This window comes from Grampus griseus (assembly GCF_964374135.1).
Source record: "Grampus griseus genome assembly, chromosome: 2".
NCBI classification, from domain to species: domain Eukaryota; kingdom Metazoa; phylum Chordata; class Mammalia; order Artiodactyla; family Delphinidae; genus Grampus; species Grampus griseus.
In genome coordinates this window covers 92,262,023-92,284,996 of record NC_139018.1, presented here as the reverse complement: position 1 = coordinate 92,284,996, position 22,974 = coordinate 92,262,023, and the positions used below count along the sequence as shown (strand labels likewise).

Sequence of the window (22,974 nt, the reverse complement as noted above, 5' to 3'; positions counted from 1 at the left end):
GCCTGTGCCTACTTCAGCCTAAGCACTATACCAGGCCTTAGGGATATAAGAGTTAACAAGATGGACAGTCTTGGCCCTCAGGTAAAATCAAGTCAGAAAGAAGAGACAGACATCAAACAACTGTGATAAGTATCATACCTGAGAGGTGCAAGTGCTATGAAATACAAAGAGAGCCTCACCTTAGTCTGGGAGTAAGGAAGTCAAGGAAGGCTTTTCTGAGGGACACTTAGGCTGAGACTTCATAGAGGGCTGGAGCAAGAGCATTCTGGGCATGTACAAGTCCCTGCGGTGAGAATGAGCATCATGGCTAGAGTGTAAAGGGACTGAGGGATGCTAAGAGAGGAAGAGGATGAGGCACATATCGGATCCTGCAGTTCTCTCCAGGAAGTGAGAAGGACTTTTGACTTTATTCCAATGAAATGTAAAGTATCTGAAAGGTGTTAAGCAGGGGAACTACCTGATCAGATTTAAATTTGTAAACCATCATTCTATCTGCTATGTGAAGGATGACAGGGAGAAAGCATGGTAGAGCTCCTGACCAAGATTCTACTCCCCAGCTCCCAGCCTCAGTTCTCTCCAACTTTTAAATCATAACATGTGCCATTCTAGATCTTACATAACATTTAATTTCTGTGCCACTTTTTAGAGTACCTGTTTACATACCACCTGATCAAATACTAACCATTTCCTATTTCAAATCCCCCTAACCTTTACTCTCTACTCTCTCTATTCTTATGTCCTGTATCCTTTTGTATATCTTCATGCTAAGTGTACAACAGGTATTCAGTGAATACTTCCTAAGTAGATTTAAGGCTAGACTAGCAAGTGTCTTTTAAGCTGTGGAACAGAGAACTGCCAAGACTCCTTTCTGGTGTGCATTTCCCTAGTAGACACCAAGCCTGTATTTTTAGAAGGAACAGTGATGGCCAATGGTGCATGTGAGAGGACTGAGGGTTGAGGCTATCGTCACTTTTGTCGAAGAAACAAGATTAGTTATGGTCACCTCCCATCATTCACCCCAACTATCTTTCTCCACCCGTGGACCTAACCCATGGCCTGTACTACACAGATATAAGTTGAGCTGTCCTCTTCTCCCCATTTCCACCCTAGAAGACTCAACTGTGAAGTTCACATAGTTTCCAAATAGCTAGAGGTTGCAAGGCACACCTATACGTTTATTTATCTCCTGAGTTTGAAATCAAATTTCTCTGTATTAAAAAACTTCAGTTAGGACATTGCTGCAGTCAGAATGTTGCCCTAAATTTTAGGGAAACAGACAAAATAATAGGGAACAAAGAGAAAAAGAACAGGAGAAAGCCTAGTGAAACTTCAAGTTTCACTAGTTTGCCAAGTTCATACCTTTGCAGCCAGCCGACACTCCATCACCCTGATATTGAAATGAGAAGTTGCTGCTTTATTCATTTCCACACAACTGTTGGCAATCACAAACACTGCTCCACTTGGGAGTTTCACATCAGTTGCCCTCAGAGGACTAAATTCTATTAACTTGGCCTATTGAGAAAAAAATGACAGGTGAGATACAATGTATTAGAATTCAGAAAATATTTAACCATTTACGCATTTATTTACCTTAGTAAAAATTTTTCCCAAAAATGCATCCATTTATTCATTCAAATATTATTTACTGACTTCCAGGCACTGTACTAGGCACTGAAGATACAAGAGTGAATGGGACAGACACTGTCCCTGCCCTCATAGAGATTACAATCTAGTGGGAAAGGCAGTCAAGTAGTCAAATACACTGCCAGGTGGTGTTAAAAGGGTAGCAAAGCACAGGGCACTATACAGAAACACAGTTGTAGCACCTGATCAGATATAGCCTAGTGTAGGTGCCCCTGAAAAAAAGGGAAATCTAAACTGAGACTTAAAGGATGAGCGAAAGTAGGACAGACAGAGGGTTTCTTTACCCAAACAGGATGTCAAGAAGAGGGAAGAGTATAAGCAAGTTCACAGGCAAAAAATAACATGAGGTGTTAATAGAGTTTTGGGTATTGCAATGTAGCTGGAGCTTAGTGTTTGAGGGATGAGCCATGGTGAGAGGATAGAACTGAGCGAAGGGCAGGTAAAGCAGGGGTCAGATCATGAAGTATTTTGCAAGCCCAAAGAATTTGGACTTTGTTCAGACTCTACAGCTAACTTATGTTAACAACAGGACTCTTGCCATCATGTCTGCTTGTCAGGTCTCATCCAAAAGACCCAGAGTATTTTCTTAGCATTAAACCAAATTTCCTCATGCCTCCTGTCTTTGGCTTAGGGGAATCAACAACAAATACTCTTAATAAGAAGAAATCCAGGTATTCTTGGAAAATAGCCAAACCTGTAGGAATCTGATCGAAAACTAAGGAAAGATTTTAAAGAAATGTCTGTTTCTATTTTGGAAATGGTCAGTTTATGGCAACTATGAAAACCTCTGCTCTGTCTATGGGAGTTGATAACCAAGGGGAAGTGGTATTGGCTAAGGAATTCATTCCTGGCTTCCTGTCAACATTCTTTTCCCTACCACTAAAGCCCCAAAAATGTTGGCAGAGAAAAATGATACCATAGAGTAAATTACAAAAAAGAGGACGAGTGAATATATGTGGTAAGAGAACTAACATTTGGGTTTAAAACCAACAGGAGATTATGAAAATGCCATGAGACGAAATGATTTGGGACAAGAGCGAGAAAAGAGGTCCCAATAACTAGGGAGTTGAGAAATCGCATGCTAACAATGAATTAGAAGGATGGGGGGAAAAAAACCCTAGACACCTGAGGTATGATTCTGGAAGCTTAAGGGAGAGGTGATCAACATGAAACGGAGTCAGTGAACTGGTGATAGCCTTGAATTACAAAGCAGTTGAGAAATACCATCCTACAATAGAGCCTAAAAGAATAGGCTGCCCAGAAAAAAAAGCACTCTGGGGATCTCAAGGCCTTCCTCTCTGGGTGAACATTCCCTGGTGGATATTTCCAAATAGCTCAGTGCCACCTACAGTTCCTTCTTCTGCAAGAAACGATATGGACTGGTCCATCCCTCCTCCTTCAGTGCCAATGTAATGCTCACTCTTGGCGCAGATTTCTGCAAGTTCCACCTGGAAAAGTAAAAATTGATTTGCACTGTGAGTAAATCATAATCTATTGCTCATTCATTTCCTACTCCAGACATGACATATGGGTTTGAATTCCAGTGCAGCTCTGATCAACTGATAGTAGCTGCCTGCAGCATTGGGTTAACAAGAACTCCAAGACTACCATTAAGCTCAATAGGAAAACATACAAAGATCAATTAATGTCTGCTATGAGTTGGAATGAGATATTGACTGTGCATGTTGTGTACAGTCTCGTCCCGCAGTACCCATAGGAGATTCGTTCCAGGACCCCACGGGATACCAAACTCTGAGGATGCTCAAGTTCCTTATATAATATGTCAAAGTACTTGCACATAACCTATGCACATCCTCTCATATACTTTAGATAATCTCTAGATTACTTATAGTACTTAATACAATGTAAATACTACGTAAATAGTTGTAAATACAATGTGAATGCCGCGTAAATAGTTGCCAGTGTGCAGCGAATTCAAGTTTTGCTTTTTGGAACTTTCTGGACTATTTTTTGGAATATTTCTGATCCATGGGTGGTTGAATCTGCAGATGCAGAACCTGAAGATATAAGGAGGGCCGACTGTATTTGCTATCCCTAAAAGACTCCACAGGGCAAGCAGTGTCTCCTGTATTTGCTCCATTCCCTCTCTAGACTGGCATCACCAAAAATCTCATATGGGCACTCACTCATTTCTGCCTCAGCTTTGTCTCCCAACAGTGGACTACTCCACAGTCTCCCCACAGCCAAAGTGAGGTCATCCAACCTTATTTTCCGGTCCAAAAGTAATGCTTCCTCTGTGGCTTTTCCATTAAATGTAAGAATCAGAACTAGTGTCATCTCATCAGACACACCTTCCTCCAATCAAGATGAAGAGGCCCAATACATTAACACATTTCTAATCCAAACTGAAAATGTCAAAATATCTATTTAAGAATCTTCTATGGCCTCCTATTCCTTCTATGGCTTCTTATTTCCTAGAAATAAGTTCAAATTCCTCAACTTGGCATTTCAAAGCTTTCCAAAATGTGCAACCAATTTACACGTGAAATCATATTATCTACCACTCTTTTCCAATTATATTTGTCTCCATGACCATCTCACACATTTATGTAACCTGGTATTATTTCCTGTCTTCTCTCATATAAATCCTATTGCCATCCAATATCCGGCTTATTGGCTACCTACTATGGGCAAGTCCACTCAAATCTTCCTCCATCACACAGTCTTCCTCAAATACTGTTCCCACTACGGCATCCTGCTTCTCTAAACCCTCACAACACTAACAGTATAATCCACTTACCCTACTATTCATTCACTCATTCATTTTTTTTTTCTTCTAAGACTTGATTCAAGCCTTTATTTCTTACCTGTTTTACTGGAAGATTCCCCTACAGTGATCATTGTGAAGCACTGATATAATCATCTCTTGCTTGCTTGGTTGCCAGTGCCTTGACGATCATACTTCTCATTGTGGTACACAACATCTCTAATGACTTATCCCTTGCTCACACCTCCATCCTGCTCTCTCACCACTAACCCCGTAAACCCTAGGCTCAGACCACTGGAAAAATGCTGTTCCTCGTCACCCCCAGGCTCTCTCAGTGCCTTTAAAACTGTGATTTCCTGTCCTCCTCACTCAGTACTCCTCTCTCCAGCATCCCCCACTCGTCATCAGGATTAACCCAAGTGTCACCTCTCCCTTGGAGCCCTCACCACCGCCCAAAGGCACACACACTCCACATAATCCCTCTTCTGTGCTCCCTGTATATAACTCTATGCTCATTTACCAAACCATGCTTTAAGTGTGGCCTTCCTTGTGTGTTTATCCATCAGTCTATGAGAGCCCATGCAGTGCCCAGACCAGAGCCCACTTAACTAATAAGACTGAATCACATAGTGTTCACTATTGCTCTTTAATAGTGTCAGGTTTCAATCACATCTATTTACCCCAGAAAATTGTCAGTCCTGTGAGAAACAGATAAAATAGCTGTTTCTTTTGTGTCCCCTACCTCACACAATGCTGAGCACAAAGTAAATACTCAAAAACAACCCGCTGCTTTCACTTTCTGAGAATAGCTGCCCAAACATCATTTGATAGATCCTGTAAGTGTCATATTCCTTGTTGGATTCACTAACATTAATTTTGCTTCATGACACGAGGTAAGCTTGGTATTTTGACGTAATGGGCATTGTGCGTGGCCTAATGAACACACCAGAACCAGCAATCTTCCATAATAGGCACATTAAAAATAAATTAGTAATCAAAAGGTCAAAACACTTGGATTTTAAAATGTAAAGAAACAATATACCCAGGAGAAGAAGTCCATGCACGATTCATGAGGAATGAGGAGACCTGGGTCCTTACATAACTGTGACAGTGGCCAGTGTGAAAAGTCACCTCCCCACAACAGCAGTAACAGTCATACTTACATGCTAAGTACCTGGCATTATCTCTCCTTTAGGCCTCCAAACAACTCTCTGCTTATCCTTATTATACAGATGAGGAAAATGGGACTTGGAGACATAAACAGTGGAGAAGCCAGGATTTGAACCTCATCTGCCTGACTCCAAAGTTTGTGTTCTTTTCACACTGGACTTTTATTACTCCCCTACCCACTGCCAAATAATATAACCGAATAACATAGCCTATTTTTTTCACTACCTCACAGGGATGTGAAATGACAAATGAGATCACCAAAATTTAAGTACTCTCCCTCTTAAGAGGAAAGAAACTAAGGCATCGAGAAGTATATGCTTATTGTTTTTAAAAGCCTCTGAATGCGTGGCAACAATGGTATACTTTACCAGAAATAGGTTAATTTTTCCAGACTACCTACCTCCACGAAATTCAGAGGGACCCCAGGAGTCCTCAGCATCTCTGTGTCAAGGAGAGTCCATCTGCAGGGCTGCAGATATCCCTATACTTTGCTGATACCTCTCATGCTGAATTCTGACATGTGGATCTCATTACCGGATAGACAATAACCATGAGTTTTAAATGGAGGAAACAAAAAGAAAATGAAGATAAGAAAGATGAAGGAAAGGATGACTCATTTTACAGTGCCCCCGGAATGCATGAGGAACTCAGTGGTAAATATAGAGGAAAGAAACTAGTACCAGAAGCTTCCAAATCTTGATTAAAGCCCCAACCCTCCTGCCAACGAGCTAGGTGACCTTAGATAGATTGCTTAACTTTTCTGAGTTTCCATTTCTTCATAGACTATTAATAACAATAATAGTTTTCACAGTTAGAATTTATTGACTACTTACTATATGCCAGGTATTGTTCCAATTGCTTTATATGAATTAATCATTTACTTCTCACAATGACCCTATAAGATAGGTATCTCCTCCTCATTTTACAGACAAGGAAACTGAGTGGGTTTATTAGTTGAGACTAGGCTAGTAATTACTAAAGCTGAAATTCAAACTCCACTTGTCTAACCCCAGAGCCCACACTCTTAATCACCAGGCTATATTACCTCCCATCCATAATATGGAGAAAAATACCTACCTCCCTGGCTACGGGATTATTGTGATTATCCAGTGAATTAGATAAAAACATCCCATAAACTCTAATGAAGTATACAACTTTAAATTTCATTCTTTTTACAGAATGAATAAGGAATCATCTGATTTATACAAGTAAGTAGCTAAATCCCAAGCCAAATGTAAAAACAGGTTTAATTAATCTGCAACTCAGGACCATTTTTTGAACTGTGCAGGGGGAGTTCCCTAGTGGTTAGGATTCCAGGATTTCACTCTCATGGCCCTGGGTTCAATCCCTGTTTGGGGAACTAAGATCCCACAAGCCTCGAGGTGCAGTCAAAAAAAAAAAAAAAATTTTTTTTTTAAACTGTTCAGGGAAAGAGAGAACTTAAAAGATTCTGGGTGTCCCTAAGAGAACCAATTCAACAATAAACTGTAATGGAGCTTGAGACAAACAGGAGAATGTGTGTTCCATTTAAAGCATCCCAGTCTAGGGCTTCCCTGGTGGTGTAGTGGTTAAGAACCCTCCTGCCAATGCAGGGGACACGGGTTCAAGCCCTGGTCCGGGAAGATCCCACATGCCGCGGAGCAACTAAGCCCGTGCGCCACAACTACTGAGCCTGCACTCTAGAGCCCCCAAGCCACAACTACTGAGCCCACATGCCACAGCTACTGAAGCCTGCGTGCCTAGAGCCTGTGCTCCGCAACAAGAGAAGCCACCACAGTGAGAAGCCCGCGCACCACAATGAAGAGTAGCCCCCGCTCACCGCAACTAGAGAGAGCCCACGCGCAGCAATGAAGACCCAAAGCAGCCAATAAATAAATAAAAATCTTAAAAAAAATAAATAAATAAAAATAAAGCATTCCAGTCTAAATTGGGGGGCAGGGGGAGGGGGGAGGTGGGCAGGGCGGAGAGGCGTGGAGGGGGGAGTCCCTGCCTGCCAAACAAAACATGCCTGTAGTATAAACTTCAACTGCAGGCCCACAGGCGGCTCCCCAGTGGCCCTATCCCTTCACCCCCATACTAAAAGCAAAAAGGTCAAATCCTAAATTGTTATGAGATGTGAAGAAACTAGACACAAAAGATTTTTTTCTAATTTCAAATCTTGTTTAAGGAAAAACTTGCATGCCTCCGACAATAAGCAAAAATCAGTGCTAGGCCCATAGCCTTAGCCAGGGATGGCATGACCTGAACTCAGAGAACAATTAACGGAGGGGCCTTAATAGCAGGGGATGTAAACGGGAGCAGAGAATGCCTATCATTCTGGGTGATGTGAGGGAGACATGTGAGCCTGCCTCACCCTTTCTATCCTTGCGGACACTGGAAATAGAACCGTAAAATGTGCTCCAAGAGTTATAATCAGGCAGAGTGACGTGCAAAGACACTGAATACTCCATACACACTTGAATTATGTAAAATATCAAGAGATTTCATGAGAATAAGAAGGAGCTGTCGAAAACACATTAACAAAAGTGTATGGAAAGAAGCCTATCGGAAGTTAACTTCCAGAACAAACCGAATCACGCTTTGTGACCACCTAGAGGGCTGGGGTAGGGAGGGTGGGAGGAAGGGAGACGCAAGAGGGAGGAGATATGGGAATATATGTATACATATAGCTGATTCACTTTGTTATACAGCAGAAACTAACACACCATTGTAAAGCAATTATATCCCAATAAAGATGTTAAAAAAATCAATAAATAAATTATTAGGCAAACATCATAGTAACAATTCTTACAGGCAAGATACACTAATGGATAAATGGATGAAAGTTTGAAGAGAAACAGAACAGTTACAGAAATTATTCCAAGACACTTATGAATTACAAAAGGAAAAATAGTGGAGAAATCTATCAGGCAGCAACTCAACTAAATGATAAAGTTTAAAATCACTAGTAATAAGATATATCAACATCATGATAGAATGCATAAAGAAGGACACATCACTTCTGTGATATTCTTGCCAAAAAATGCATTACCTCAATCTAATCATGACAAAAAAATCTGACAAACCCAAATTGATAGATATGAAAGTACTAAATAACTGACTGCAAAATAACTGAGCAGGACTTTTCATAGTATCAGGGTCATGGAAGACAAAGAATGAGGAACTGCCACAGATTGGAAAAGCTTAAGGAGAGACCATTAAATGCAATGTAGAATCCTGGATTAGATCCTGGAACAGAAAAAGAACATTAGGAGGAAAACTGGCGAAGTTTGAATGAGGTCTATAGTATAGTTAATAGTATTGTATCAATGTTAATTTCCTGGTTTTGAAAATTGCACTATGGATATATAAGTTGTTAACATGAGGGAAAATGAGGTGATGTGTGTACCTGAACTCTATTATTTTTTAGCAGCTTTTTTGTGGTAGAAGTGACATACACATATTTAGTATAAATTTTAATAAGCTTGACACATGTATCACCCCATCAAATCATCACCACAAGATAGTGAACACCTATCCATCACCTCTAAAAGTTTCCTAATGGCCTTTTGTGGCAGCATAATTCTTTCTGAGATCCATCCATGTCATTTGTAGTTCATCCCTTCATACTGCTGGTAGTATTCCATTGTATGCCTATACCACCATTTGTTTGTTCATTTGTCGGTTGACGGACATTTGGGTTGTTTTTAGCTTTTGGCTATTGTAGATAGAGCTGCTGTGAGCGTTGGTGTATAACAAAAAAAAAAAGAACAAACCAAATCAAATTCGAGGACCGGATCCCTGATGCCTGAGGGATTCTGAGGTTCACCCCCTTCACCTATCCCCCAAGCCCCTCCCCGCAACACACAGGCAACCTGAGAACCCTCAGGCAAAAACAGCAAAGCTCTAATGAAGAAGGGACTCATTCCCCTCCCACCAATGTATCAATATCTTCTTCTGTCCTTACACCTGAGCATGTCAAGAGCCCCAGGCGCCTCCAACCTCCAGATTGTCAGGAGACAATCTGACTACATGAGAAATTTTTCCGCAGTTTGTAGCCAATAAACTCATTTCTATTTTGACTCCTGCCCTCTGGACAGTTAGGAGAACCCTGGCATTATTCATGGATCTTCTTTTAAAGCTACTGAAGATAGTTAATGAGGCTACTTTAGCCCTCTGTGTGGCTCTTCTCTTGAAGCAGCCTGGGAAAGAACCAAAAATCACATGGCCTCCCAAATTAAACAGTGTACCCATCTGCTGACCAGGGGGGATCCAGTAATAACAGAAATAACAGGGTTAGGTTTCATAGTCACTGAGAAGGGCTAAAGATTCATAAATGTGTTGCCTAGCTAACACTGGACGTTTATAAAGACAATAAAAATACAAAAGACTTCCAGATATCAATACAGCAAACTTTATTTTTGTTTAGCAGTTTTACTAATGAGATTGTTAAAAGTAGAATAATTATGTAGACAGAAAATGTTCATCTTTCCCTGTGGGAAGGCTTGCTGTTAAGAACACGGACCCTAACCGAGACAGCATCATCCAGCTATTGTAGGTCACCGACAAGTGCAAGTTAAGAGAAAAGAAGGAAATGAACAGCCCCATTCATTCATTCAACAGTCATTTAAATACTAGCATCCTACAGATAAGTGGACAGGTCACTCAGTGTCTTCCCTCAAGGAGCTCACAATATTGATAATGGCTTCAGGTGAACAAGTCTTTCAAAAGAAAGTGTAAAACTAGTGTGCCAGACAATGATTTGACCCCTAGATGTGCTGTCCACCCACCTCCATCCTACTATCTGCCCAGGAGGCTGCCCAGCATGAACTATATCGAGAGGCTCCTGTGCACTCTGCTTTCCACTGGGTTTCTGCAGCAGAGGACTCTGGCAGGAAATGGGGAATGAGGGAGGGGGGAGTGAGGCCACGCTGCCAAGATCACCTTCAGACACAAGGGCGTGACAGCTCAGCTACAACTAGTCCTCATTACCTACTACACCTTGGGAAATAGTCGCTGTGAAATAAATTGCCCTTGATTATTGAGTGTGCTATTTCTTGTCATGACCCTGGCTGATATATCTAGATAAGGTGAAAATGTTAATGGCTCCTCTGACTTTTCTTTGCCTCAGATACTTTCTCAACTTTCTCCCCCTGCAATCCTTCTCCACCTTAACTTTCAAAATGCCTGGGTTCTTACTTGGGGCTATTTTCAAATTCTTCCCCAAATTGGCAAACCTGTCAGGGAGACCCCAGCCAAGTAGGAGAAACTTCATGAAACAGCACCAAGGTAAATTTTAAAAAGACTGAGATAGACTTGCTTTGTTTTGTAACATGGCTGATGACCAAACTCTAACTTGTGGACACTTTGGAGAGTTCTAAGTGGGGGGGGGGGGGGGGAGTAGGCTTGCTTTAATTAGAAAAAGAAGAAGAAGGAGGCTATTATTTCTTCTTCACATCTCTAACTCAAAGAGATTAGTAACTTTCAGATTTTTTACTTCAAGAACAGTTGCCTAAGGACAATGACAGCCAGTTCCCAAATGAACATAGCAGATGCGACTGACTCTGATGGTTCAGGCTGAAAAGTTCCAGTAAATAATGCAGGAAAGGACAAAGGAGGAGTTCAAATATTAAAAAAGTCAGCAACCACAAAGAAACAACACTGAAGAGGATTCTCAAAAGTAAATCTGAAAAACCTGCTAAAATCTAGAACCATCAAAGAGTATGTACTCACGAGTGTATATCACACACACACAAAAAGAAAAGTGGACTCCTCCATCCGTGTACACTGAAGAGAACATAATCTAATGAATCTGGAGAAGGCTAGTAATTGGGGAATGTGGCTCTCAAAATATCTGGGGTGCTTAGTGAGGGCAGAAGCACAGTCTTCAAGTCATCTCCCTTCAAACTGTAAAGAAAGAACAAGGACCACTTGCCAAACCTAACTGACCTGCAACCTTTAGTCATGGAGGGGCCCAGATTCTGAGAGGAAGCCTTCAACAAGGCAGGAACAACTGCATTTTATGTGAAACAGTTTGGGATTCCAGGTCCATGGGTAACATGAGAAAATGTCTATGATAGGTTTCTTCTAGATCTCAACCATTGCTACCTGTATTGGATGAGGAAAAACCTTCGTAGGTGCCTGTAACATACAACCTTGAATAAATGACAATCCTGGATGTGCAGATATGTGCGGTAAGACTATTAAAATGCTAACATGAATCCAACAGGTAATAATGAGATGCAAAGGGAGGAAAGAAAACAGTACCCTCTGTGGTCCTCTAAGTGAGGGCCTCAGACAAAGCATCAGTGTCCCTGGGGGACATAGTCGGGCCTCACCCCAGACCTGCTGAATCAGAACCTGTAGCTTAACAAGAGCCCCAGGTGATTTGTAGTCACATTAAATTTGAAAGCACTCCTCTAAAAAAATTTCCTACACTGGGGCTTTTTTTTTTTTTTTTTCTGGCTGCACCACGCAGTATGTGGAACTTCCTTGACCAGGGATAGAACTTGCACCCCCTGCAGTGGAAGTGCGCTGTCTTATCCACTGGACCACCAGGGAAGTCCTCACTGGGGCTTTCTTAATAAATTAAGCAGACAGGAAAGAATAGGAAGAAAAAAGGGAAGGAAGCTAACAAATGTCACATGTCTTCTAAGGCAAGATACTATGAGGATATTTCATATGTGCTATCTTATTAAGTCTCCAAAATGACTCTGAAATGTCAAAATTATAATTGCTACTTTATAGAGAAGGAAACTGAGGCTCGAAAAGGTCAGTAAATTAACCTAAGCTAAGAGTCAAAGCCTGATAGGGTTGGCTCCAAAGTCCACCAGGCCACCTTGTCCGCCTGCCTCAGAAAATGGAGGCTGTGCCTAGACACTGGGTCCCCGTAAGCACATGGAGCAAAATGTATCCACACCAGAACTGAATATCCCTCCTGTAAAAATTAACAACGGAGTTGACCATGGGGCCCTAGGATGCAGATATTTCTGAGTAATCACGATTTCACTCCATCTTATCCCCAGGTTAGAAAGAAAAAAATCTACCTTGCTGGACTGTTTGGGGCTTGAAGCACTCTCCCATTATCCGTCTCCAAATACAATCCCACACACCTCCCTTCCAAACAGCCACACCCAGAGGGATCTCAATATAAGGCTGACATTTTGGTAAGATTTATGCAGCCTAATAATAATAATAGCAGCTAATACACTGAGTCAGACATAGTCCTAAACACTTTTCATGAACTATAAAATTTCAAATCCATGAGGGAAGTTCTCATTAATAAATGCATTTTGTAATGCAGAAACTGAAGCATAGAGAGGTTAAGTAAGTTGCCCAAGATCATTCGGCTAGTAAGTGGCAGAGTCAGGATTTGAACTCAGAATCTTGGCTCTAAGGTTTCGACCACAATACTATGCTTTACCCCTAAGGGGAGTGGAGTTTCAAAGGTGAGCCAGGAACCCAAAATTCAGAAGCCCCCAAAAGCCTTCTGTGTATACTTTTATCTCTCACTAGCACAATTAATTCAATCCCTTTCATTGTTTAAATTCGAAAGAAAGAAAGAAAGGCCAGCAAACACATACCAAGGTAACTATTATTGGGAAGAGGGGAGGAGGTGAGACGGAATTGGAAAAAAAAAAAAAAAAAGTTGTTGTGGGAAGACAGCAGGAGGCCGTGGCCTGGCCACATTGATGGACTCAGACAAGAACATGACCCAAGTCACTGCTACTAAATACCAAGGGGCCTACACACGCCTGTGGTAAAGGCTGGTGTCACTCGCTTGGCTAGCTGACCATTTATTTTGGCTCTGACCTTTGAAGAATGTTAAGTAATGATGATAATGATGGATGGGCAGCAGGCCCGTAATCTCTGTGGTTTGGCAAGTGTGTCCTGGAACTGCACAACCCTGCCCATGGTCAGAGGGATGCTCCCACTCCCTGGGGGGGGAGGGTTCTTCATGCGGAGTTTTGAGCGGCACTGTCCTGTCCCACCCTCAAGGTCCGAACTGCAGGAAATCTGATTGTAAGCCAATCTGGACTCTCCGGGGGAAGGTAAGGAGTGGGGGGAGCATTAGATAATTAACTATTCTTTTTCCCCCAGCATAACTGTTCAAATTAACACCTGTTAATTTTCCTCATATGACTCCAATTGTACAGAAATGGACCCAACCCAAAGAGAAAAAAATAACTCCCATGAATCATCATCTAGATTGACCAAATCCATAACTCGGCAGACACGTTTGCCTGGGAGAAAGGATTTTATGTGTACAGTATTCAATTCACAAAGACTTTAACATGAAGTGGGAAGAACCTTTAGGGTCAGGAAATGGTGAAGAGCGTTAAAAGAGTTGTTACAAGGGATATTTGAGTTGTGCTCAAACGTTATGTCAAGAGCATCTACTATATAGGTCATTGTAAGAAACAGTCACATGAACAGCATTTTTGCATTTGTTTTCAGACTGCTGGAGTGGTCATTTTCATTATGCTTTGTGTGCTGTAAAGAATCCATGTGAGAAATGCATTTTAGAATTTAGTACCCCCAGAGAAAACACTGCCTCCTCTGAAGAACTGGAATGGTTTCTCTCTTCTGATCACAAGACCTATATAAATTACTATGTTTCCCTTTTTACCTTGGCTTCCAGTAATCTCAGTAAATACAGTTAAACAAAACAATTATACTAAGTAATTAACAGATGGTGTGCTTTCATTCTTCTTTCCTTTGCCCTGGTTTTTAATTTCTAAGTTATTAACCTTATTGAATAAATATTCTTGGTCGTATAATTCCTAGAATTTTTTTCAAAAGAAAGTAAATAGGCACTTGGTACAAGTAAAAGAAAAAATTGAGACATAACAAGCGTCAGGTGGATAGTCATATTAAGTAGGGGAATGATAATGATAGAGTACATTCTAACAAGGGAGACTAAGAATGGCAAGGAGGTCCTGTGACCATATTCCAGAAGGAACTGGTGAAAGAATAGTAGATGTGTGAGGAGCCAGGAGAGCTTCCTTAAACTTTGAAACACTCTAATAGCAACAGAAGGAGAAAACTGGGGATTGAGATAGAAAGGGCAGGTTGTGATTAAACATAAGAAAAATTCTTCCAATGACTAAAATGGTCCAAGAATGAAAAGAGTTAATTTGTGAAGCAATGAGATTACTGGGGATATTCAAGTGGAGGCTAGAAAACTGTCTTCTATGAATGTTGAAGAGCAGAATTTTGCTTGGGTTGGGAGGTGACTACAATAAGTAGCACATAGGGAGAGGGCCGCTGAGATATGGGCTTCAGGCACAGGAACCTCTTAACTTCAACTGCTGTGTAAACTATAGATTTCCTCGCTCTCCCCAAGATGGGAAATATTATAAATATTATATTCAACAAAAGATGAAGATAAAAATAGAAGCCCTAGAGACAAAAGGATCAGTACAACTCTGACTTAGGGAACTCCTGCTTGCTTCAAAACATATTTCCAAAAAAGAGAGGGTTCCCTGCCCTTTTTGGGGTGGGAGAGGGAAGTAAAAAAACTTCATGAAACAGTAAGGAATATCCATTCTGGCCTATCTCCCAAAATGTGGATTCTCAGGCACGTCTTTAGTCCCCATCCTTCATCTTCATGAGGCCCCTTCAGTCACACGCCAACTTGGGGCTACCACAGCAGCTTACATCCACCTTCCATGCAATCTACTAGGTCCCCCCTGCACTGCATGACATATCCCATGCAAGGGCAGCTAGAGACAGATTCATGTGATCTTTTACACAGCATTTTGGACATGTATTCAGAGCTCTATACCACACACTGCGGTATAGACAGAACACACTGTCCTCTCACAGTGTAGAGAACCAAACGTAGCGCCAAGACCCAATATCTGGTTTCATGAATGGACGATCTTATTGCCAACCTAGAATCTAATCCAAAAGGCAGAAAAACTGACCAAGAAAACTTGTCCTTTGGAAAATAAATGTCTGATTGCAATTTTTTTCTCTAGATTTTCATTCCTTGTTGAGTACTAACACATAGCCATTCCTGACACTCCCCAAAGTTATAAATGTCAGAAATACCGTGTTCAACAAAAGACTAAGATGAAAATAGAAACAAACACTCTCCCAGATGTAAATACAGATATGCCAGCCAATAGTTTAGCAAACCATTGGCAGAAGGTTTCAAAGAAGGGTAAATAATTTCTAATGGAACAGAAACTAACCTAGACCAGGAGATGTACCCAACTGGTAAGGTAATTTGTCACAAAACACATCCCTTTACACACTGTCAAAAGATGGAACAAGAGACACTAACATTGTCTAAAAGGGGGTGGTAGGAAAGAAGGGGAGAAAAAGACAATGATCATTTCCAAGAGATACCAGTAAGGATGGTCCTTGGCTGCTTTGCAAGGTGGATAATGGACTCTCCGCTGCTGGACCAAACAGCAGCCCGCAACATTAGCAACTATCCTGACCACCGGTGCATTGGATGGCAGCTCTGCTCACTTTCCCTCCTCACTTCATGAGTCTTTCCTTCCACTACTTTGGAAGGATATACTACTCATTCCTACAGTTGAAGTTTTAGCTCTTCAAAACATTCTGGAATACTTTGTGCCTATGACAACATATGACATAGTTACTTTGAAAAATAAGTCATTTTTGCCTGACACCTCCAACTCAGCTTTCACATCTCAACTTACTCCACGAGGTCTTCCCTAAAAGCTATCTATCCCTCCCCATATAAACTGGGTTCTTCCTGTTTTTCTTTCTTATAGTCTATTTCCTTCACAGCATTTATCACAATCTGTATATAGATACTTGTGTATGTTTGTTTAACATTGGTCTCTCCCATTTGTCTAAGCTCCATGAGGGGAGGGAGCGTGTGCCTGTTCACCTCTGTATTTCTAGTATCTATCCTATCTGATGAAAATGAATGTTGAATGAATAAATGAATAAATGAATATATGATATCAACATCTTGTTCTACTAATCTACCATATTCAAGACAAAAATCTGCACCTAAGAAATGAATATGTACCAAATAAAAACACTGAAACTGCTCACTCTCAGTCATATCATGACGTTGGCACATCTTGGAGAGTGAAATATCACTTTCTCTCTTTTGCTTTAGAGTTCATTCTTCCTTACACTTCTGTGTGCTGCCATTATTGAAGGGATTGGTGTTTCCCTATCTTGAACTGAGACCCTGGTACAGAAGACTTTTACCCCTTAACTTTGCTCCTACACCTCTCCTCCATACTGGCTTTTAGCTCATCATAATTTTAGGAAACCACTTAGAGCAATGTTTTCAAACAATTGGTGGCAACCCATTACCTAATTACGAAATCAATTTGGTGGTTCAAAATATGCTTTTTAAATAGAAGGGAAGGGAATGGAATGAAAGGTAATGGAATGGAAAGTACTGCAGGTAGAAAGGGTAAGTATTGTTTTGTGAAACTTTTCAGAGTATGTTTGCCCATGTGTATTATATATTACACTGCAATGTAAAACATGTTTTACATGAGTCATGGTCCAAAATTTTTAGCAACTTTAACTTACAGTAATAAACTAATAGTAGGGGAAATCTCAGATAGCAATCTACAGATAGGTAATTTATAGGCCAATGTTTATTTACAAATCCAGCTTTCCTCCTTTTATTAAATATTAACAAGTTGCCTACAATCTGCATAGGAAAATCTGATTCCTAATACTTTCAGCCTGAAACTGTGCTGGGATTCTCTAGTCCTTTCTAATGAGGCTAAAAATCTAACCCATCAGAGTCAGGCCAAAGCAGTCATGTCTTCAGTTACAGGAATGTCTGAAGGCCCTTGCTTCTTGTGGATTCGTCCCACTTCCTCTTTAATCCCTATCTTTGCCAGGAAAAGCCCTTCTCAATTCCCCCCATCTGGTGAGCGGATCTACGTTTTCTTCCTAGCCACCCTTTGCAGCCCCTCCAACTGTGATTGAATCCTACTTCTTTCTTTGCACTCTCAGGTCTCCTCTCCCTACCCCCAACTTACCCTTTGTGATATAATTAAAAATAAATATTTGATTTTTTGTTCTAGTTTCTGGCACACAAAACCTAAAGCTCTTGGAATCTCTGGAGTGATGAGTGTCTTTTATATGCTAGAGAGATGACTGGTGGCTAAGGGCTCCCAGATAGCTTCGGAATGGGGGCTGGTTCCCAGAAAGGCCAAGGCATGGACTAGAGTATTGGGGCTTTCAGCCCCCACCCCCGCCCCACCCCCACTGTCACCTCCAGGGAGGGGAGGGGCCTAGAATTGAATCAATAACCAACAGCCTATGATTTAATCAATAGTGCTTACAGAATGAAACCTCCATAAAAACCCCTAAACAACAGGGTTCAGAGAATTTTGATTTGGTGAACACATCAAGGCACTGGCAGGTGGCACACGTGAAGAAGGCATAGAAGTTCTGTGCATCTCCCTTACCCAATACCTTCTCCTATGCACCTCTTCCATATGGCTGTTCCTGAGTTGTACTGTTTATAATAAACCAAGCTCAGAAGCAAGTGTAGAGCTTTCCTGAGTTCTGTGAGTCATTCTAGAAAATGACTGAACCTGAGGAGGGAGTTGTGGGAACTCCCAACTTTATAGCTGGTTGATCAGAAGAACAGGTGACAACCTGAGACTTGCAACTGGCACCTGAAGTGGGGTCAGTCTTGTGGGACTGAGTCCTTAACTTGTAGGATCTGACACTAACTCCAGGGAGTGATAAAACTGAATTGAATTGAATTGAATGGATTGTAGAACACCCAGTTGGTATCTGGAGAGTTAGAGAATCGGTTGGTGTCAGAAAAATCCCACACATTTGGTATCAGAAGTGTTATAAAAATATTATTAAAATAGGTCATATCCCTCTTGTTCCGAGGTCCCAGCCACTACTCTCAGGCCCCTGAAGTTACTACATTATTTATAAAACTGACTGTAATGGGCCCTTATGAGAAGTATGTCTAGCCATCCCGTCTTCATCTCAACTGTTTTCTGGCGGCACTGCCCATTCCCCTCTTTCTCATTCCCCCCCCGCACCCTACCATCCCAAGGTTATAGCAATGTAGATCTTGAATGCCAGCTTCACACACTATAATCTGCCATTTCTCACCCACCCATACAAGCACCCAACCCACCCACCCCACTACAGGTCATAGATCCAGGGGTGGGTACTGTATCAAAGGCAAACTAACCAGATTCCCTTCTAGATTCCCTTCTCCAAGGGAATCTTCCCAATGGGGAAAGAAAGAATCGGTTTGCGGGGGGTAATTTGGATCTGTTCATAGGATCTTAGAAGTTGTCAGCAGTCATGTTTTTTACTGTGTACCAGAAAAGTAGAGGAAGCTGGTCTGAAAATAGAGAGGAATGAAACAGACAAGGAAAAAGAGAGCAAGGCAAGTGACAGAGGCAAACCTAACACTTAAGTTTCTGTCCATCCTTGAAATCCAGCTATAACCAGTATCTTAGACTACAAAATGGCCACAAATCCTTCCCCTCCCTGTTTCTATTCCCTAGCCTGAGCTAGCCTGGTGGATGATGAGAGACATGTGGCCCAGTTGCTTCCATCATCCCAGCTGACAACCAGCCAACCCAGAAGCAGTACTGCCTAGCTAACCAGCAGTTGAGAACAGATGTGTGAATGAGACCAGCCAAGACAAGCAAAAGCACTATCAAGTTGAATCCAGTCCAAATGGTTGTTGTATTGAATCACTACGTTTTGGGGGGCTTTATTCCACAGCAAAGGCTAACTGATATACTCACCTTTGCATTCCAGGACCTATCCCTTGAGTGGGCTGTTTTTCCTTGCATGCAAGAGTCTCAATAACTCACATTTGCACTCAAAAATATTTTACCTTCACAGAAACCCAAAGAATATTCAAACAGTCAAACAATTTTAAACATTCTGTTTCATAGTTTTATATATATATATATATATATATATATATATATATATAGAGAGAGAGAGAGAGAGAGAGAGAGAGAGAGAGAGAGAGAGAACTATTCACACAATTACATTTTCTCCTCCCCCAGGCTCCAAGACCATCTCCTCCATAGCTTATCAATTTTTAGTATATATGTGCTGCCAAAATACCTCACTGCCTTTTCACAAAAACAGATTTATGATCTGACCCCTGCTTATTTCTTCTACCATAAGCTGCTGCTGCTTTTAACACATAGTTCATGCTCCTGTCAAACTAATTTCAGTTTTCTGAATATCCCATGTGCTCTATGCCTCTTTGCAAATGCTGTTCCACCTCCACTCATTCAACAAACATTTACTGAGTGCCAACTGTCAGCAAGGTACTATTACAGGTTCTGGGGATAAAGCAGGGGGATAAATAAGACCAGAATTCTATACTCTTCTCACTTTCATAACTGTGGCTAATTGCTCTTTCACTGAGACTAAATTCAAGCAGCAACCCCTCTGGGAAATTTTCATGGCCTCCTAGAATCGAGTTACATACTCTAACTCTCTGCTCTATCATAGCACTTATCAGTACAACACAGTGGTTAAAGCATGTAAGTTTCCTCATCTGCAAAATGGGAGTTATAATAATTACTCATTTCATTGGGTTGCTGCAAAGATTTTAAAAACCTAGAATACAGTTAGTGCAAAATAAATGTTGACCATAATTATTAGCCAACCAGAAATCAATATCCCACACCACTCCAGGTTCTTTCCACCTACCATTCCCTCAGCCTGGAATGCTCTTGCTCTGAATTCTCTGCTCAAATGTCACCTCATCAGACACTTTCCCCCATCCCCCTAAAATATATTAATACCCCCTACCACTCTCCATCTCATACCCTGCTTTCCTTCTTCAAGGCTTTTACCATCTTATGTTACCTTTTCATTTATTTTCTGTCTCCCCCTATCAAATGTAAACTCCATGAGGGAAAGCACTTTGTTTTAGTGCCTAGAAGAGTGCCTGGTACAAAGTAGACATTCTATAAAATTTTGCTAATTGGATCAACACATGCACTAAATGTATGTTCCTTGAACTGTAATATTTTCATAAGATTTTATTTTCATCACAGTACTCAAGACGACAATGAGTCCAATCTTTGGTTGTTATGATTATAGGTTATTTTTAAATTTAACACTAACACACTTTTAAATTTCCCAGTGTTCTATAATGAGAATATATTGCTTTTATAATAAGAAAACTAAATTTCAAGGAATCTATAATCATTCTTGATGAAATCACAAAAAAACTGGAGTTATTAAAAATACATTTTCACCCATTTAAGACAGTGGCTGCTTCCCACTTCTGTTTATAGCTCTAGAAACCCCCAACTCATCAACTAGCTCTCAAGACTGAAACTCACACTTAAAAACTGTTCATATTCTCATTTCCATTACTTTTAGTCAATACTTATATATTTTAACTATAACAGTACAATTAGAAAATATTTAATTGATCTTAAATTTCTGGTCAACAAGCAAAAACTCCCACTTTACTACTTTATAACTATATATAAAGGCTATATAATACCCATCTCCTTTCTCCAGTGGAGAGGAAATTAGGAAGTAGAAAATAAAACTAAGAGAGCACGAGACTTTACACAAGTATGAAGAATACAGCTGGGGATAAAAGAGACGTTTCCACATCCATAAAAAGAAATTCACACCTTTAGAAACACCTCTATTTTGGGTAGCCAATTATGTAGTATAGGAATAGGGCCAGTTTCATTGCCTGTTTTGCTCCTTGAACACCTCCCTATGTAATAACTCCTTCACCTGAAAATGTAAGAGGCAGGGGATAAAATTCAGAAAGTTCAAGTTGGGTCCCAAGAGGGATAGTCTTTACTAGTACCATTACTATGACAACTCTGCTAATTCACATGCTTAGATTTATGGGACATGTTTTCATATATGTATATGACAGACGAAGCCTATTAGCAACTAAGAAACCTAGCACCTAGCACAAATGCCTGGAACCAGGAATTACAGTCACATTTTTAACAACCAGTGTGGCACAGATTCCATCTACTCAGAATGGATATCAGCCATAGGAGAGGAAAGAGAGATATTTGGCAGATCAGTCCTACCTGGAAGATAATAACTCTTCAATAAAACAGATAAATGAATAAATCCTCTGGATTAAGTTTAGTTGCAAGATTGATAGACTCTCAAGTGATTATACTAAATAAAAAGCCCAAATAATTATTTACATTATCACCAGCAAATTAGCGTTTTGCAAATGAGATCACATTTTTTTTCTTAATTCAGTTAGGCACCAGACTGCACACTGGGGATCCAAAGAGTAAAAAAAGGATAGTCTCTACAACATGAGGAATATAGTCAATGTTTTATAATAACTATAAATGGAGTATAACCTTTTAAAACTGTGAATCACTATGTTGCATACCTATAACTTATACAATATTGTTCAGCAACTATACTTCAGTTTTAAAAAAAGGGAGGGTATAGTCTCTGTGCTTGAAGACCTCGCCAGAGTCTAGAGGGAAACATCTTGCAATACAAAGTAAGAAGCCCAATAGTGCAGTTAGAGGTTACACTGTGGTCAGAAAGGCCAGGGAGCTTTAAATCTAGGTCTGATGGCAAGTGGGGGGAGGGCGTCCCTTAAACAGTTTTACGACTACAGACTTAACCCACAGTTCCAGATGGCCATCCCACAGAAGCATGCCAACTGACACGGTGGTACTGAGCGAGCAGAAGCATGAATAGTTCACTAGCCAGCAGTACAACCACCTGTCTGCCTCCTGCGAGTGAGGCACCAGCCTTACAAGCAAAGGGCAGCACTGTTTATCTTTTCTGTTCTATAATGTACCAACTAATGACTAGAGAATCCTAAAAGATCAAATGACCACTCTGACTTCTATCAACACCACCCACCTGGGAAGGAAGAAAAGGTTAATACACACAAGACAGCATGCACCTGACAGGCAGCCGTCTGCCCATGTCAGGGCTCTTGAGTCCACCTGTTCTCTGCAGAAGCTCTGGCTTAAAATGACATCTATCGAGACGGGCTGCAGTATCACTTTTACAGTTAGATATACTACTAATTAACCTCTTTTACTCTAACATAAAGCTTTAAAGAATTAAGCCTGTGTAGCATAAACCCCTTAAAAGATTACAATAATTAGAGATAGGGAGACATGTAAATATTTGTTAGTCAAACTAAATTCGTGTTGCCTGGTATTTTCTTTGGAGCCTGCCCATGTCATTATACTGAAATGTGATATATACAAACCCTGAGTAACTGCAAGTGAAATAATGTGACCCTATATAAACAGTGATGGTTTAAAATTACATTTGCTTGGGTTATTTCTATGCTAGACATCTCAAACAGTTTATTCCAAGCTTAGTACATTTTGTTTCCTAAACAAAACAATGAAAGAAAACATAAAAATACGTAAATAGCAGTGCAACAATGAAGGATTTTAATTCTTTGACAAAGCTGAGAATTTGTGATTTTTAAGTCATCAGTATTTTCATTC

General features: G+C 40.7%; 1 protein-coding gene across 3 annotated transcripts in view; it reads right to left on the bottom strand.

Moving 5' to 3' along the window:
- Window positions 1-22,974, bottom strand: part of GALK2 (galactokinase 2) — a 128,081-nt gene that overhangs the window by 52,526 nt on the left and 52,581 nt on the right. For all 3 annotated transcript variants that reach the window (XM_082647801.1, XM_082647802.1, XM_082647803.1), the window contains 2 exons: window positions 2,994-3,092; window positions 1,360-1,512 (listed from right to left, as the gene is read on the bottom strand). In XM_082647801.1, coding sequence (XP_082503927.1) covers window positions 1,360-1,512; window positions 2,994-3,092 — 252 coding nt within the window. The remainder of the gene's footprint in view (window positions 1-1,359; window positions 1,513-2,993; window positions 3,093-22,974) is intronic.